Source organism: Oreochromis niloticus, linkage group LG3 (assembly GCF_001858045.2).
Source record: "Oreochromis niloticus isolate F11D_XX linkage group LG3, O_niloticus_UMD_NMBU, whole genome shotgun sequence".
Classification (NCBI taxonomy): Eukaryota; Metazoa; Chordata; class Actinopteri; order Cichliformes; family Cichlidae; genus Oreochromis; species Oreochromis niloticus.
In genome coordinates, this window is record NC_031967.2 from 51786961 (window position 1) to 51805183 (window position 18223).

At 40.1% G+C, this 18223-nt stretch overlaps 2 protein-coding genes across 2 annotated transcripts in view; both read left to right on the forward strand.

Moving 5' to 3' along the window:
- Positions 1-18223, forward strand: part of LOC100692857 (uncharacterized) — a 444159-nt gene that overhangs the window by 325025 nt on the left and 100911 nt on the right. The window lies entirely within an intron of this gene.
- Positions 1665-10192, forward strand: LOC100695773 (zinc finger protein basonuclin-2). The gene is made up of 8 exons (XM_025905925.1): positions 1665-2060; positions 2814-2849; positions 3002-3104; positions 3852-4021; positions 4093-4158; positions 6865-7257; positions 7369-7960; positions 9213-10192. Exons 2-8 carry the CDS (start codon positions 2829-2831, stop codon positions 9977-9979), a joined length of 2112 nt encoding a protein of 703 aa, XP_025761710.1. The 5' UTR covers positions 1665-2060; positions 2814-2828; the 3' UTR covers positions 9980-10192.

Here is an 18223-nt window from a genome sequence, read left to right on the forward strand (position 1 = left end):
CAGAAACATTTATTATTATTTCCCAATGCTTCAGACTATGCTGGCAGTCAAATCAGATTCTTTAAAAAAACACTTCCTTTAGTTGGAACAGTGTGACATTTCTTTCTTTCTTTTTATTCACAAGAGAACTTGACTGCTTCATTAAAGCTCTGAGAGGACAAAACTCTCAGGACGATATAATCGATTTAACCTTGCTGCTGTTTCTAACTGCAGGGCAGGAGTCCCACTGTCACCCTGATTCAATCTGACCCTCAGGTGGGGAACCTTCTTCCCAGGGGGAAGCTGTTTCTCAGGGGACACAGATGCTGATGGACACACCCAGGAGAGCGGTCTCATTTATTTAGTTAGATTTACCAGGCATATAGTCTTAGAGCGGTGTCTCTCCTAGTAGATGAACTGTGAAAGAAACAAAGTAATATAATGTCAGTTTTTACATGTGCAGCCAGGACTATAGCTAAAAGGAGGTGGAAACAATTTTCATTTGAACAAATAAAACAGTTTTAATTGATTTTTAGATTTCTGGGCAGGCACTGCATGGCTTGCTTATCCTTACTAAATGCACATGGTGCTGTGTACTTTATTCTCTTTTTGACTAGCTTCTGAGTTTCTTTGCAATTTAAAAATGTTTTTTTGTTTTGCACATACAGAAATATACAGTTACTCCCCCACACCCTCTTCCTTCATAGAGAACAGCCAAAGCCATTTCTATTTTCTGATGTGACCAAGGTCCTTTAACATGTGCTAGATGTTGCTCATGATGTTTGATGAGGCTGTGGTGTGGTGGGCCAGCAGATAACAACAGACTAATTAAACTGATCTGCAAGGCCAGTAATACACCAGGATCAGAAAGGAGGAAGCTGCCCAAGTTACAGTCAGTGCTGGATAATGTTTTCTCTCAAAATCATGCTGGACAGATACAGAAGCATATTCAGTAACAGACTCATTCAACTGTGATGCACCACAAAATGTCACAGGAAATTATTCCCACCTGTGGGTACCTCAAGTTATACCTCCTCCTTGTGTAGTCTGGATTGTTTTCACTTGTAACAGTTTGTATATACTGTACATATTATTCTTTTAACTTTGAAATATTACATTTTAATGTAACATGGCACTTTGCCCTAATTTTACTAGTTTTTATACATGACTTACTTTTTTCTATCTTTCATATGAACATATATATATGGGTATATATATATATATATATATATGTAGTGTATATAGAGTTAAAGAAAAATGATTTTAACTCTTTTTAGCACCGTTTTGAGACGTCTACATCACAAGTGTAATCATCCCCCTCCAAAAACAATTGCAAAATTATATATAATATATGATTATATATTTTTACAAAAATGTCAGATGATTTAATAAACACAATTTCCAAGAAAGTTTAATTTTTTGGCACCTATATCATGATTCAGGCATTAAAGTGTTAAGTTAGTGTCTGTAATAATACAGTTTCCCCTTGGAACAATTCATTATTATGATTCTGATTATCCATATCAAATTTGTTTCTTTTTTATAGTTGAAACCTCTAACCTCCATTTTTGTGGTGGTGATGCTGCATGTGTAGTTAATAGGTATTCAAAAAAAACCTGGATGATTGTTGCTATTATTTGTTTATTTCAGGCAGTTTTAAAACTTCTGTTTTGAAAAGCATAAAAACATGAAACTATACAAACTACCATCAGCATCGTTACCATTATCATAATCATCATGTTCTGTCAGGGACAAAAGAACAAAAGAAAAGGAGCCCAATCACATCCAGTGAGTGTAGCTAGAGGGTGGAGTCAAAGGATGGAGCGCCCTAAAAAGAAAAATATATACATGAGCGAGAGAGAAAAGTGGAGTTTTATACTGGAGAGACAGAAAGAAATGAGAAGAGAGAGTGAGTAGGAGGAGGGAGGGAAGACGGAAAAAAGAAATGAAGAAATAAAAAGACAAGAAGAACCACAAAGAAAGGAAAATAAAACCAAGAATCCCAACAGAAAAGAAAAAGGTTCAAAATAGAAAGAAGCTCTTTTTTCTCATCAGTGGAGAATTTAACATCGGCTATAAAGGTCAGTATGTCTTAATGTTTTTATAATGTAAAAATTCTAATAACTTACTTAAAACCACACAGAAAGAAAATTTGAATTTATAAAATATGAGTTTGTCAGTTTTTCAATCCACTAAATTTTCAACAAAATATACAGTGTCTATATCAGGGGAAAAAATTATATTACAAACATATACAAATGATTTTACTCAACAATAATAAAAAAAATCGGATTTCTTAAAAAAGACACTGGGAAACACTAAATTAAATGAATTTACATTTATTGGAATAAAATAGAAAGCATTTTAAAAATCTGATTGTTTAACATGATTTAAAACAATATTAAGCATATAACAAAATAAAATACATAACAAGTCTGACATTTAGTGAGAAAGAAAGAAAATAAATTGGACATTAACGATAATAAGATAGACAAGATATTTATATATAATGCAATATATTATATATATTATGTTTAAAAAGTAATTCATATGAATCTTAATAATTTGTGATCAAAACCAAGTTATCAGAAAGTAATTTCACTAACTGAATATAATTCATCATGCTCACAATTATAACTAAATGCTTTGGTACTTAAAACAGTGGTGAATAGTAACAGTGGATTATTGCCTTTTGTCTGCAACAAAGAGGTAAAGAGAACATTTATGATAAATACTCATCAAAGTTTTAAATAATCACAGTGACCAGTCAGACAGAGGTTACATTGTATTTGACAAATCAGAGGCCTGAGCTGATGTTTCTGTTCTGACTGCAGGGCCAAGACACGAGGATGACTCCAGACCCAGAGGAGGTACCGACTCTTTTAATGAGACTTTTATTACAAATATGTTAAACTGGAAAATACTGAAAGAGCAAATGTTTAAAGTTTCTCTTTTTCTGTATTTTAACATCACACATTAATATGTGTGTGTGTGTGTATGTGTGTGTGTCGTGCTTCGGTAGTCCATCGGGTGCACTTTGTCCTGCTGCAGCTGTGTGTGTTTCAGACCAGGAAGTGTACAGCTCAGATCATGTGATTGCTGTGGACACGGCTGGGTGGCACATGGTAATACCATGCATGCACATACAATACTGTTTATATTTGAGAGGACAGTAACATTAGCCTTGATGATCATTGATTATAAATGTAACTACTTAAACTGTGTCCCCATAATATAGGTGACAGGTTAATGTCCCCGTAATGCAGGTATTCAAACAGATGTGTGTTTGAACAGGAAAAAGTTTGTGTATATGGGTTTAATATGATTTGAATTGGCAATATTTAACAAAATTTACAATTTTTTAAAACTCTGAACAATGGAAGAACGAGTAATATGCACTCTTGCAGATGTTAGTGTGCTTTTTGATATGTGATGCAGAGGTCATGTGTCAGACGAAGCTAAGTCATGAGTCAGAATCGGCTTCAACGCTTTTTATAATATGAAGTCGTGGAAAACAACAAACTTCTTGACAAAATGTCAGTAGTCATGCTAACCCTCAGAGTGCAGATGTGTGCCGTCACTACGGTGACATGGAGTCAGGTGTCGCTGTCATCACATCAGTGTGAGCATCTGGAGTGAGCATCTGCACACTCGCACACACCAATGTTGCAGTGTGTAGATGGTAAACACACATCTGTTGCTTTGACAAACAGGTGAGTCGTACCTGTAGCAGGCCTTCAGAGGCATCTTGTCACTTTTGACCTTTTTATGTATTTTTTAATCACCAGATTATCAATAATGTAACTCATTTTTCATTTGTATAAATACAAAACTTGGACACTGAGTTTTGTTTTATTTATTTGCCCCTTCAGCACTGGAGAAGCTCCAGGCCCAGCCTCAATCCAGCTGCAGCCCAGTAGAGGTGGCTCTTCCTGGGGTGGTGTTCGACCTGAGCTGCCTGGTCTTGTACGGAGCTCAGGCCATTCCTGTTCGACTCAAGGTATTGCTGGACCGCCTCTACAGCATCCTGAGCCCAGAGCAGGTAAGCAAATGCACCTCTGTGATTGGTTGTAATTCAGAGAGCAGTTTGAATTTACTTTTTGTCTTTTCCAGGTCGGACACATACTGCACACCTTGGGCTGGAATTTGGGGGATTATGTTAGAGGGTACATGTTGCAGGTAAACTACTCACAGTGAATATGAACATCTAATGTCTGACATTAAAATAACCTGTACTTTGTGATACCATGTGAAGAAGTAACAGCTAAAACAAATTACAAATCAATTGTAAACCAGTAAGAATGAGTATATTCTTTACCTTTTGGTTTTTAAGTTGAGGATTCTCAAAATTGAGTTTGTTGTTTCTGGGCATTTAAAAGGCGCTGATTAGATATACCCGTTTACTAAACCGAGGTAAGAATAAGTACACACCTTTCACCAGATCCCAGATGAAAAATCAAACAGGAATTGCTATCCGGTCTTTAAGTGATGACGTGATGAATCCTGCTTCTGGGTCTAAAGTACTCTACATTTATTAAGGCTGTTGTGTTTTTAACATGTTTTAATGCTGTGCATCTTGTTCTACTTAATCTCAACAAGCCCCTAAAAACAGTCAGTGATCACCGCTGATCATTTTAAAGCTCAGTTTTTAAACCCTTATGATGTAACTACAGCACAGCCCATGCAGCAGTATATTAATAACTAACCTCGTATTGTGGATGGATTATCTCAGTTGTTCTCCTGACTTAAGTTTGGTCCGTTTACAGCATCCTGCCATGTGATTGCATTTGTCCCTAACCATCAGGAACCCTCGTGTCAACTCTTATCAAATGGAAAAAAAGTTAGCGTTCATCCTTCAGCTTCACTGTGTTTATATTATGCTAACATAGCTGTGTCGCTAGAGATCACGTAGCACATCGTTATATACCAGCTAGCCAAACTTCAGTAACCCTACAAATGTCACTGCTGTTTAGTTTCCTGTCTTCATTTAGGTTGGAAGTGATAGCAGAGCTGTACGTCTTAATTTGTTTCAGAAATCTCTCAGTCAAAACATGGTATATTATATTTAGATGGAAACTAACGAGCTAACTTCCTGCTAACTTCTAACTCTGTTAAATTTAATAAATTCTGTTTTAATGGATGCCTGATTGTTAAACTTAATTGTTACACCTGGTAGAGCACCAACACTGATCATTTTATTACAAATGAAAGAATTTAGACAGTTTTTCAACTCGCAGTGATGCTGCAGTGTTCGTTTGACTTTGGGATCTGCAGCGGCGTTTGGGCCCAGACACAGTTAATGACGTCAGACTTAAAGACCAGATTACAACAATAACTGTGGCTCAGATTAAAAGATGTGTGAAGAGATATTGAGAAACTAATGAGAAAACTAAAACATTAATTTTTTCAAGTTGAACTTTTTAAAACTTCTGTTTTATCAGTAGGGTAGACCAGTTCTTCGCTATTCACACATAATGTACACTCATTCTGCTGCCAGTCAGTAAAAAGAGGCCACACCCCTAATAATGTAAACATTAAATCTTAATAATGCGGGCAGCACGGTGGCACAGTGGTTAGCACTGCTGCTGCACAGCAAGAAGGTCCTGAGTTCAGTCCCACCATCAGGGTCTTTCTGTGTGGAGTTTGCATGTTCTCACCATGTTTGCGTGGGTTCCCTCCGGGTACTCCGGCTTCCTCCCACCGTCCAAAGACAGTTTGTGGGGAGCGCAAATGGTTGTCTGTCTCTGTGTGTTAGAGCTGCGAGAGACTGGCGACCTGTCCAGGGTGTACCCCACCTCTCGTCCTATGACAGCTGGGATAGGCTTCAGCACCCCCCGCGACCCTGAGAAGGATAAGCGAATGGATGGATGGACAAATCTTAATACAATTTACTTTTTAATTTTAACACTGAAGTTATAAAACAAATGTTACCTATTTAATTTCTACCTATTCAAAAAAAACTATTTAATTTGGCATTTCCTCACTAGCTACTGCCCTTATCTCATCTATTTTAACCTTTTTACTGCATTATTGCTGATTCTCATAGATAATATTTGATATTTATGAATTGACCCTATCTCTGAACTGAGGCCCGATATCTGTTTTATTTAGCCCACACTCCTGGTTTAATTAGTGCTTCCCATCTGTTAGTATTAGTACTCGTGCTTGTTTTTGTACTTTGTTAATGTTTTATAACAATGACTTATTGCATTATTGTTAAACACTTTGGTGTACCTTTGGTTTTAAATGTGTTATATAAATAAAATTGTATTGTATTGTATGTTGATTTTACATTGTCCTTAGATGAGGAAGTGCTTAAAAGTGTAAAGAGCAAAGTAAAGTATGAGTATTAAGGTAAATATGACTTGTAGCCTAAAGCAGCGGTCCCCAACCCCCGGGCCTCCGTGAGTCATTTGGTACCGGGCCACAAGAGTTGAGGCTCGGTTGTGAAATTTATGGTTTTCAGGGTTTTTATTGTTTTTAAAAAAATTGTTTTTATCGTTAACTCGGTTTCCCCTGGTCTTTTCCCGTGTGTTATGAATAAATCTTCTATTTTTTTGGTACCGGCACTGGTTTTATTTTGTTGTATTTGTCTGCGACACCTTAAAGGCTGGTCCGTGACAATATTGTCCGACATAAGCCGGTCCATGGCGCAAAAAAGGTTGGGGACCGCTGTCCTAAAATACTTTGAGTAGTTAGTAAGACTAGAAAACCACTTTTTAAAAGTAAGTCCATCCAGCTAAGCAAGCTTTTTCACTTTTCCATGCCAGTAGGAACCTCTCCTCACATGCTCTCAAAGCATCACATTAAATTTACAGTAATAAACTGAGTGCATGATGGACATTTTCCTACAACCAAACTTAAAAGAGCTTCCTTTCTCTGCAGTTTCCAAATGGAAAAGTGTTGGATCGCTGGTTTATGGTCACTCCAGAAGAAGAATTGCTCATCTTCAAACAGTTCCTTCGCTTTGGAGAGACGCGACCCATAGTTGAGTTGATGCTTCAGACTGCAGACGGTGCTGAAATCCTCTCTGATCCTGATCTGACACCCACACACAGGAGCTGCCAATCAAGCATGAATGAAGGAACGGTGATGATGTTAAGGAGCTCAAGAGGAGATCCACAACGGGTGACCAGTGTCTGTCATTTTGAAAAAAGCAGTCCTGCTGACCACAACAATAATGTCCGCCATTTTGAAAAGTTTGCTGGTGGACTTTCTTTTCTGCTGCCATTCCATTTTCCAAGCTCGGCCTTCCACTGTTTGGTTCCTCCCACTAAGGTAATTAAATGAAATTAAGTTTTTTTTAAGTATTCGAAACCTCTTGGATTAAAGTTCCTCCAGGTTTTAGCTTCTTACATTTACAATTACCATCTTTTTTTTTTCTATCAGGAGCTTGTTCCTCCCAGTAAGCTGACACAGTTTCTACGAAAGTCCCATGATAGCAAATTGGTTGAGAAGCACAAGCAAGAAGGAGGAAGACGAGGAGAAGAGACTGATCCAATCTTACATCAGTGTAAAGGAGAACTGGCTGTAAAAGTCAAAGCAGACCCCGACAAGCCAAGCCCGCCTCGCTCACTGTGGTATCCCTCCTTCCACAGTCACCAGGACTATGACCTTCAGAGGGCAACAGCCAAACACAAGAGTGCCTTTTCACTTTCTCCTACCTTAAATTCCTCGACAATCATTTCTTCCTCTTCAATCTATTCACCTATCTCCCCCGCTTCATCCTCACCATTGAAGATTTCTCAGAAGGTGCCAGGTTCCCATTCTTCTTCTCTACATCCTCTCCCATCCTTCTCCTCCTCTTTCCTTTGTCCTCTTCCCACCGCTTCACTTTCTTCCTCCCTGCATCCTCCCCCATCCTCATCTACCACCCTCCACCCACTCCCCTCCACCCTCTGCTCTGTCCCTTCATCTGCTGCAGGAGGTCGGAAAGGGAGGGTCTGCTGTGGCGTTTGTGGGAAAAGCTTCTATGACAAAGGTAGGGATCCTCAGGCCTTTGTGAGTCTGTGTGTAATAATAGAGTCTGAAAGAAATACATATACATATATATATATATATATATATATATATATATATAATATATATCTATATATACATATACTATAAATTATCCTATACTATAAATATAGGACTTTATTTTTGTGTTGCACTTGTGTATGTGCTGTATATCACGTGTCTTGTGCGAAAATGAGAGGCCAGGATGTGTACTGTATACCTCGTATACCTCAGTATCACTATACTGATAACAAAATTTACTTGGACATGATAAAGTTAAAAACATCAGATGCATATTGTGTAACTAAGTTACAGCTAGCTGGCTAACCGCATAATCTATGCTGTTACTATAGAAAGTAAATGTTAGTTACACATCCTACATGGTTTACTGACAGCTAAAACAAGACTAACATTAAACATGCTAGTATTATGTATAACATCCTTCCCGCCATTTTCTTCCGCTTATCCAATTCAGTGTCGCGGGTTGGGCTGGAGCCTATCCCAGCTGTCATAGGGCGAGAGGCAGGGTCGCCAGTCTGTCACAGGGCTAACCCGGAGAGACAGGCAACCATTCACACTTAAATTCACATCTATTGACAATTCAGAATCACTAACCTAACCCCACTAACTGCATGGGCAGCATGGTGGTGTGGTAGTTAGTACTGTTGTCTCCAAGCAAGAAGGTCCTTGGTTTGAATCCACCATCTGGCTGGGGCCTCATTGTGTAAAGTTTGCATGTTCTACTCATGTCTGTGAGGGCTATCTACAAGTACTGCTACAGACATGCAGTTACTTATAGCATTAGATAACCAAGTATTTTTTTTTGAGTACCACAGGGTTCTGTTTTGGGTCCTATATAGTTTATCTTGTTTTCTTGGGATTCCACTTAGTCCAATTGAATATTCTCTACTTCCTTACTCTATCTTTAGATTTCATGCAAGATCCCATGCTTTTTCCTTTCTTAACTATGTGTACTTCATGGTATGCTTAGAGAGTCTTTTTTCTGCCAATAAAGCAGCCTATAAAAATTACCTGTGTCTGTCCGATGGAGATCCACATCATTTAATTTAAGGTCTACTACTCTTGTCTATAAATGATCTCATTGTTGAATCATACACCAGCATAAATGAAAAAAAAATTTAATTTAATTTAATACCATTTAATTTTCAGCCCTGAAAAGTTTTTATTTGTACCTCGGTACTAACCTGATACAAATCCCACTTTAATTTGTGCAGGAACACTGAAGATCCACTACAACGCCGTCCATCTGAAGATCAAACATCGCTGTACAGTGGCAGGCTGCACCATGGTCTTCAGCTCGCTCCGTAGTCGAAACCGACATAGTGCCAACCCAAACCCACGACTACACACAAGCGGCAGCAGAGACACCTACAGAAGCTTACACTCTGACCACACAAGTGATACACAGATACTTGGATCTAAACAGCCTCGCAAAAACACACAGGACAGTCACATATATGTGTACAGGGAAAAGGAAAACGCCACCATGTTTTGGAAACATACTAATGATTCACAGGCACATGCGCACACTGTGGGGAGTGGGTTAAATGGTCACAAAAGCCTCCAACATTGCTATCTCCAGAGTATGCCGCATCACGCTGACTCAACTCCTTCTTCTTCCCCTCCTCAATCCCAGAACCAGCACACCAATGCCACCTTCACCCTAAATAACCCCCAGGTCTTGCCTCCACTTCCGTCCCACCTCCATTCAGTTCATACTGCTTCTTCTCTAGGTTCCCCTCCCTCTCTTATCCCTGCAGTCAGTTCTACAGCAGACAAACTCAAATGCCCCCTTCTGACTAACAATGATCCACCAAGTTGTGACACTCAGGCAGCATCACATTACTGTGAAGGAAATCAGTGGCAACTCGAGTCAGTTAGCTGCGTGCCAAAGAAGAAGCCCAGGAAGTCAAGCATGCCAGTGAAAATAGAAAGAGAGATGGTGGAGTGGAGGAGAAATGAGAATGAAGAGGAGTACTGAAGAGCCACAGAGTTGCTGTTAAACTTTACATTCAGAGGTAAACTCTTTTTTAAAAGAGTAAATCCAGAATAAACAAAAGCAGTGTGATAACAATGGTAATTTCTTGTCTCTGAGTTACTGTACTGGCCTCAGACAGACTTACAAAATATATTGCTATGCAGAGTTTGAACAAATATGAAGAAGAATCAGTGCTGAGAGGTTGATAAAGAATAATTTCTCAGTAATATGGGTACAAATGTTAAATATTTTTCAAAATGATTAAAAATAGTGAAAACAGAATGCTTGTATTTCACTATAATTTCATGGTATATATCAATTTAGCCCAATATGTGCTTTCAGTATAGTATATTACAGAGTACATTCCAATATAGTTCATTGTTGGAATGTACTCATGTGGTCTAGCCTTCACAATTAGGCACTTGTCAGACTCACTCAGATTCATACGCTTGCCCAGTGTTTACAGCAGCTACCAGGAAACACTGTGGTATAGATGTGATAAGAATAGATGTGATAAAACCACAGGCAAAATTACGCAGCCAAATGCAAACAAGAAATTGGCAGAAGCATTTTTTTTCTCTTTTTTATTTGAATTTTTTTCTCTTTTCTGCAGTTATCTGATAACTAATAACAGTTACAGGTTCTTATAGACATGAGATGACATAATGCTATAGCCACAAAGCCATTTTCAGTACATTTGTTACAGAGCTGCTATGGTACACAGATTATGATAACAAGAACATTTGCTGTTCATCCACAAAAATCATCCAGGGATGAACTTTAGAGTCCATTTATCCAAATTAACTTCAGAATAAAGATGAGAGATGAAGGCTAGTGAGCACCACAGAGACACAACAGAATCATTAATAAGAAATATGAAATTTGACAGAACAGTCCTTCAATATCAAGGCTGAACATGAGGTCTGTTTCAGAAGTGATGTTCTGTGGTGAGTGAAACCTGATGAACATGTGGTGTCTGTGGGTTACCTGTGGGTATGTGTCATTATAAAGACACTGTGAGGACTGCGAAGATTAAGTATGGACAGATCACTACCAGGTAGGAGTCCACTCTGAACAAGAGGCTGAAGGGAGAAGAAATGAAAGATGAAGCTTTAGATGTCGATGAGCCAGTAGTTGTAGGTCTACCTGCAGAGAGAATCCCACCTGTTTATGTGCATGTGTAGATGAAATAAGAGGTGAAATCAGAGTGAAGCTCCTCACCTGTGACAGTGATCCAGCTGGATGGAGACTCTCCATGACCGCTGATGTCACACTTGTAGAGGCCTTCATCAGACCCGGAAACATGCTGGATGGTCATGTGACCTGTAGGCTGCTTCCTGATGAGGGAGCCATCTTTATAGAAAGCAGCTGGGAGGTTGGAGGGAGTGGTCTTTGTTTTACAGAGCAGAGTGACGTCATCTCCCTCCATCACAGGGAGGACAGGACTCTGCAGGATCACTGATCCACCTCAACACAGAGACAAACTACAGCATTTCATCCATTTACACACAGCTTCATCAACACTAACTCCACACACTCAGCTTACCAGTGACTGTCAGGTTAACCATGTTACTGATGGGACCCTCTCTGGACTCACACCAGTAAACTCCACTGTCTGATGGGTCAGTGTAACTTATATTACAGGAAGAGCCAAACCATCTTCCCCACCCATCTCCACACTGAGTCCTCTGTCGTTTCTCCTCAGAGTCCATCCAGCAGAGCTGTCGTCCTCCTCACAGCTCAGAGACAGAAAGTCTCTTTTAAAAAACTGAGCTGCTGGGACTCACAGTCAGACGAGCTGTGAGGGTTAAAATGAAAGGTTTTTGCGTTTACGTGTGGACAAGGAAAATGGGGATTTAGTCAAGCAACGTCAAAGGTTTGCACCTTTTTTGATATCCCAGTCTAAGCCACGTTATTGTTTACATGAGATGAATTTCTACAAAGGCACTTGAAAAGTAACACAAAATTAGCTCCCTTTCCAGAAAAACACAAAAACTTTTCAGAAGTACTTAAGGTTTGCATAAAACCCTGTTTACTCTTTCCCTCCCAGGCTTCTAGACTTTTAATTGGCCAACATTTCTACACGGTTAGGATTTGGGATGTTCTTGACAGCGTTTGACTGCATTTTTGTCGTTTACATGTGGACGGAGATATTTTTCCAAATTGCACGTGTGGACGGGATTTTTTTTTTTCAAAAATACCTGTATATATAGATGTAGCCTGAGTTTAGCGGACACAATCAGTGAGTTTCAGACTGAGTAAAGAAGGTTACTGACCTTAGTTTGTGGTGCAGCTCAGCAGTGAGATCAGAACTAAAGAGAAATGAGACTCAGGTTAGTTTAGAGTTTATGGTGTTTAATGAAGTGATCAGAGAGCAGAGCAGACACTACATCTCTGTGTGCTGATTGTAAGAGTCAGAGCAGATTTCTTCAGCTTAATCTTCACACTTTCAATAACATATATGTGGTATTAAAATACGCCAAATGTTTTTCTTTTAAGCACATTTTATATAAAACCGATTTACCAGTAGGCCGCCATTGTTATTTACTTCTCAATGCACTCTGGGTAGTGATGTCATACGGTTGCACCACATCGAGTTCACAGTTAGCAGCGCGCTGGAAATGGGTTCTGTTCAACCTTTCCAGTTTGAACCAGAGCAACCCGAGAGAGAGAATGAAAATAGTCAACCAGTACTTAGTTTAGCTGAAGATGAAAACAATCTGTCACACGAGGACGCGAGAGTGAGGGAAAACTACTGGTGTCTATGCGGCTTTTTTGTTGCACAAAAACCTTTCTGCCATTTCAGTGTCAGAATATTAAAATAAACTTTAAGGCATCAATTGTAGATTGTTTTCAATACATGGTAAATTTTAGTAAAAGTAGCTTCACACTGTGACAGCAGGATGGTTTTCTAGACAACACACTCTGAAGATAAAGAAAGAGACCGGCATAAATGTTTCTTTACAAATGGAAGCTGCAGACAGTGGAGCAGCTCTTTACTGGCATCCAGTACTTTATAATGACAACTCTGAATTGTCAATGAGATTTAGGTTTAAAAGTATTCAGAGCTCTGCAGCAGGTTTGTTGTAGGTTTGTTGTAGTTTAAAGAGAAGAGGATTTTTACAGGGAACTGATGTTTAATGTTTTCAGTTTGAATCAAATAAAGACACTGAGACCACTGAATCCATACTAGAACTACAATATGCAGAGACAGGAAGTTGAGCTCCAACCATGAAGCTGGTTTCAAGTCAGCTGACCAAAAATATTTTTCAGCTTTGATTGTCTCTGTGATAATTGCAACATGACTAATGCAAAATTAGAGTCAGGACAGTGTCAAATATTCCAACAAAGGAAAGTGAAAACAAAACAAACACACAGCCACTGCAGAGATGAAGAAAACGAGCAGTTCTTACTTTTATTATCAGTTTCTTAAAGTTTTTACATCCATATTTCTCTCTTCTTACAGAGGAAGAAAAAAGTGAAATTCTGTCCACTTTAATGTATTTTTTATTTTACCCACAACAGTTCTCTCACAGGACTTTACACGGTAAAATACAGTATTAGAGAGGAAGCACCAACAATCAGATGATTCGCTGAGAATAACACTTGGTGACAGTGAGAAGGAAAAAACCTTTTAACAGGAACAAACATCCAGCAGAGCCAGAACCAGGATCAGGGAGAGATAGCCACCTGCCTCAACAGGTAAGGGGAAAGAAAAGAAAGAAAACAAAACAAAAGACATGCATGTTGGTTGTATACTCACATAGCAAAATTGGTATGGCCCGTATCTGGCCCACACAATGTGCTTACACATGGCCCACATACTGCAAAGAATGACGGCCCTTTGGTGGCCCAGATCTGGTTTGCCAGAGGTGGCCCACACATGGGCCAGCACAAGGCCAGTTGCAGACACACTGGTGGTCCTGTACTGGCCCATGTGTGGATTACCTCTGGCAAGCCAGAGGTCAGCATTATCCTTAACCAAGCCATGTAATAACAACATGTGCCGGAACATAATGGTGCAAAAGTAACATGACGAAACTCTGTTCAGACAGCCAATGGCCTTATATAGCACTTTTCTACTCTCCCGAATTACTCAAAATGCTCTGTACAACATGCCACATTCACCCACTTCTCTACATTCACACCCATTCACACTTTTGATATGCAGGAGCCAGGGATCGAACCACTAACCTTCCGATCAGTAGGTGAGCTGCTCTACCTCCTGAGCTACAGCCACCCAGTGGCAAACATGAGTAAACCCTCACTAGGTTTTGGATAAAGTGTACACTCACAAACCTGTCAAATCTGCATTTGAAACGTTGGCTACCATAGCAGTATAGTATTGCAACATGGCAGTTGTTGGGAACAGAAAATAGGAACAGAAACAGAAACAGTGCCATCATTGCCAGACCTGGCCCACATCTGGTTGACATGCCACTTACCATACCAGAAGTCAGCCAGCAGTGCTGCCTTGACACCAGATCTGGGCCAGACCTGTCTGCTATGTGGGTACCAGGGGTATTCAATGAAAGTTTAAAGTAGGGCTCCTTTCCAAAATAACAGAAAATAATCAAATATGGTTCTATTTAGTCACTTCCTATATTTCCTCAGCTCCTGCCATGTATCACATTATTCTGAGAAAATAAGTGACAAAGCCACAGAAACAAACACATGATCACATGTAAAGAAAACACTGACAGAAAATCTTCGATGTACTTTTATTTTGTTGGATTTTACACAAATATATCTGATCTGAGAAACAAATACAGGTTTCATTTAGAAGAACATTTACATTGTATAAAACATTTGCTACTGAGCTGTAGTGCTACACACACAGTACATGACAGACGTCCATATTTATACAGGGATATTTGCTGTTTATTTACATACAGTTGTAGGTAATGAGATCCACACAGCAAGGTTTTACAAAACAGACCATGCTGTCAGCAGCTTCCTTGCCACACATAGTTGTCACAGCAGTTAACTCTGCATATGATATGCATTGATTTGTTGTGTAATGCTGGATGACCTTCCTGACGTAACAGCAAAGGCAATTTGTGTCTCCGACTGGAGTCAAACTAGCGAAACTATTAATTTAAAAAAAGATAAAAGACAAATTTCCTGAACTTTTGATCGACGTAGAGGATGAATATGAGATCTGTTTCAGAAATTATGCTCCGTGGTGACATCATCATATTCATCATCCAATCCCTGTTCACCTTGGCCCGATAGTGCATTTACCATGGAGGCACATTTGCTACCTGTGAAGAAAAGTAAGACGAAGAGGTCAAACAGAAAGATGAGTTTATCATCAGAATATTGATCAATCAGTCAATGATTCAGAGTGTTACCTTTGGCTCTGTGTTGATATAAAGAGATCATGAGGAGAGTGAAGATGAAGTATAGACAGAACACAATCAGGTGGAGGACCACTCTGAACGCAAGCTGGAGGGAGCTGCAGTCAGGGAGTGGAGCTGAGAAAGGGGGCACAGCAGCAGTGGTGGTTCTCACTGTAGATGTGGTTGTATGTTACAATCAGAGAGTTCCAGACTGATATAACATTACTGACCTTGGTTTGTGGTGCAGCTTCAGCAGTGACGTCAGAACTAGAAATGAGACTCAGGTTAGTGTAGAGTTTGTGGTATTTAATGAAGTGATCAGAGAGCAGAGCAGACACTACATCTCTGTGTGCTGATTGTAAGAAAATACTGAAGCAGAATCAGAGCAGGAAAGAGGAAGATTGTTGAATTCAAACATGTGAAGAAGATTCATGTTACAGACAAACATCACTGAAAACTGTTTTTTGTGAGCTTTTTATAGATTTCATCAGCTGAATCTTTTAGAAACACACACAGCGTGAACTTACAGAGCAGCCACAGCAGAGATGTTTCCTTCATCCTAACATGAAGTTGATCCTTTTCATCAGGAAGATAGATGACTTTCTTTGAAGGCTTCAGAAATGAAGATGATCTTAAATATAAAGTTTGATCTTCCTGTTAGTGACAGCAGGTCAGCTGAGAGGAAGAGAGCTGGAGGTCTTCTGTGGTGGGAGGGTTCTGAGGCTCTGACAGCTTCTGTTAACCACTAACATGTGAAACAATGCTTCACTGTACAACATATCGGTGAGTTTTTGCAGGTCATTTGAAAAGTTCCAAACCCTGTTTCTCAGAATGGCTTACACAGGTCCAGACCATTAAAGCCCCCAAACAACTTTCCAAATTAACCAGACTGAATAAAATGTCCATGACATTATTGTGAACACTATGTCAGATCTAAACCTGGTGACTGACCACACTGAAAGTTTTATGCACCAAGACTAATTTGTGATGTTTGACATGTGATTTTCACTGGTTGTAAATATGTCTCATAATCAAAAAACATACACAATAAATATTCTGCTCTTTCTACCACAGCTCGTCTGACTGTGAGTCCCAGCAGCTCTCAGTTCTTTAGAAGAGACTTTGTGTCTCTGAGCTGTGAGGAGGACGACAGCTCTGCTGGATGGACTCTGAGGAGAAACACAAGCAAACAACAGAGGACTCAGTGTGGAGATGGGTGGGGGAAATCAGCTGGTTCTTTCTGTAACATCAGCTACATCTACACATGGGAGAGTGGAGTTTACTGGTGTGAGTCCAGAGAGGGTCCCATCAGTAACATGGTTAACCTGACAGTCACTGGTAAGCTGAGTGTGTGGAGTTAGTGTTGATGAAGCTGTGTGTAAATGGATGAAATGCTGTAGTTTGTCTCTGTGTTGAGGTGGATCAGTGATCCTGCAGAGTCCTGTCCTCCCTGTGATGGAGGGAGATGACGTCACTCTGCTCTGTAAAACAAAGACCACTCCCTCCAACCTCCCAGCTGCTTTCTATAAAGATGGCTCCCTCATCAGGAAGCAGCCTACAGGTCACATGACCATCCAGCATGTTTCCAGGTCTGATGAAGGCCTCTACAAGTGTGACATCAGCGGTCATGGAGAGTCTCCATCCAGCTGGATCACTGTCACAAGTGAGGAGCTTCACTCTGATTTCACCTCTTATTTCATCCACATATTCACCTGAACAGGTGGGATTCTCTCTGCAGAAAAACCTACAACAGTGATGCCCACCACCTCCTCACAACCCCCTGACTGCAGCTCCCTCCAGCTTGCATTCAGAGTGGTCCTCCACCTGGTGGTGTTCTGTCCATACTTCATCTCCACTCTCCTCATGGTGTCTTTATATCAACACAGAGCCAAAGGTAACACTCTGAATCATTCACTGATCGATCAATATGCTGATGATTAACTCATCTCTCTTTCTGAACTCCTGATGAGTTAACAGCTGATACATTTTAAAACTTTTCTTTCAGGAAATGAACCTCAGGCCTCAGTAAAACAGACCCCACCCACTCAGGGTGAGCAAGGACAGGATGCAGATAATGATGATGTCACTACAGAACATCACTTCTTACCTAAAACTAAGCAGAGACCTGTAGTCCAATGCTGCATTCAGGTCCTGTTGCAGTTCCAGTAAAATTTCCACACAGGAAACAATCTCAACCTTCAGGTTATAAAAAAGACTCAAATAAAGCAGCAACATATCTGATCTCCAAAAGTTGATTCTGTTCATCTGGACGTAGCGTTTTGTGGGAGAAACGTTTCGTCACTCATCCAAGTGACTTCTTCAGTCTCAGCTGACTGCAGGTTTCCCCAATCTTATAAACAGCACATTTGCATAATGACTGAAACCAGCCCACTGAAGGAACAATGGGCTGTGAGGTCAGTTCCTTAATCATAATTATGCAAATTCTCATGCCCACTGATCAACAATCACTGACCAAAACCCACTGATCAAAGACCACTGATCAATGGCCATGAGTACCATTCACAGAGATTTGGGGAATGGCTGCAATCACAGCATTGTAAGATGGCGAAAGATGTACCCTTAGGCCCCCTCCTCGATTCAGAGATGGTCTTTCCCTTTTCACGTAAATGGCCTCCTTGACTCCGCGCTCAAACCAGCGTTCTTCCCTGTCCAGGATGTGTACATCCTCATCCTTGAAAGAGTGTCCACTGGCCTGTAGGTGTAAATAAACTGCAGAGTCCTGGCCTGATGAGGTAGCTCTTCTGTGTTGTGCCCTCCGCTTCGCCAGAGGTTGTTTGGTTTCCCCGATGTATAAATCCTGGTAATCCTCCTGGCACTTAACAGCGTACACTATGTTACTCTGTTTGTGTCGGGGGACCCGATCCTTGGGTGGACCAGTTTTTGG

Coding starts and splice junctions, on each gene's coding strand:
- LOC100695773 (XM_025905925.1), top strand. CDS start 2,829: ATGACTCCAGACCCAGAGGAG. Junction 3,105..3,851: donor ACACGGCTGGGTGGCACATG/GTAATACCATGC, acceptor TTGCCCCTTCAG/CACTGGAGAAGCTCCAGGCC. Junction 4,159..6,864: donor TTAGAGGGTACATGTTGCAG/GTAAACTACTCA, acceptor CTTTCTCTGCAG/TTTCCAAATGGAAAAGTGTT.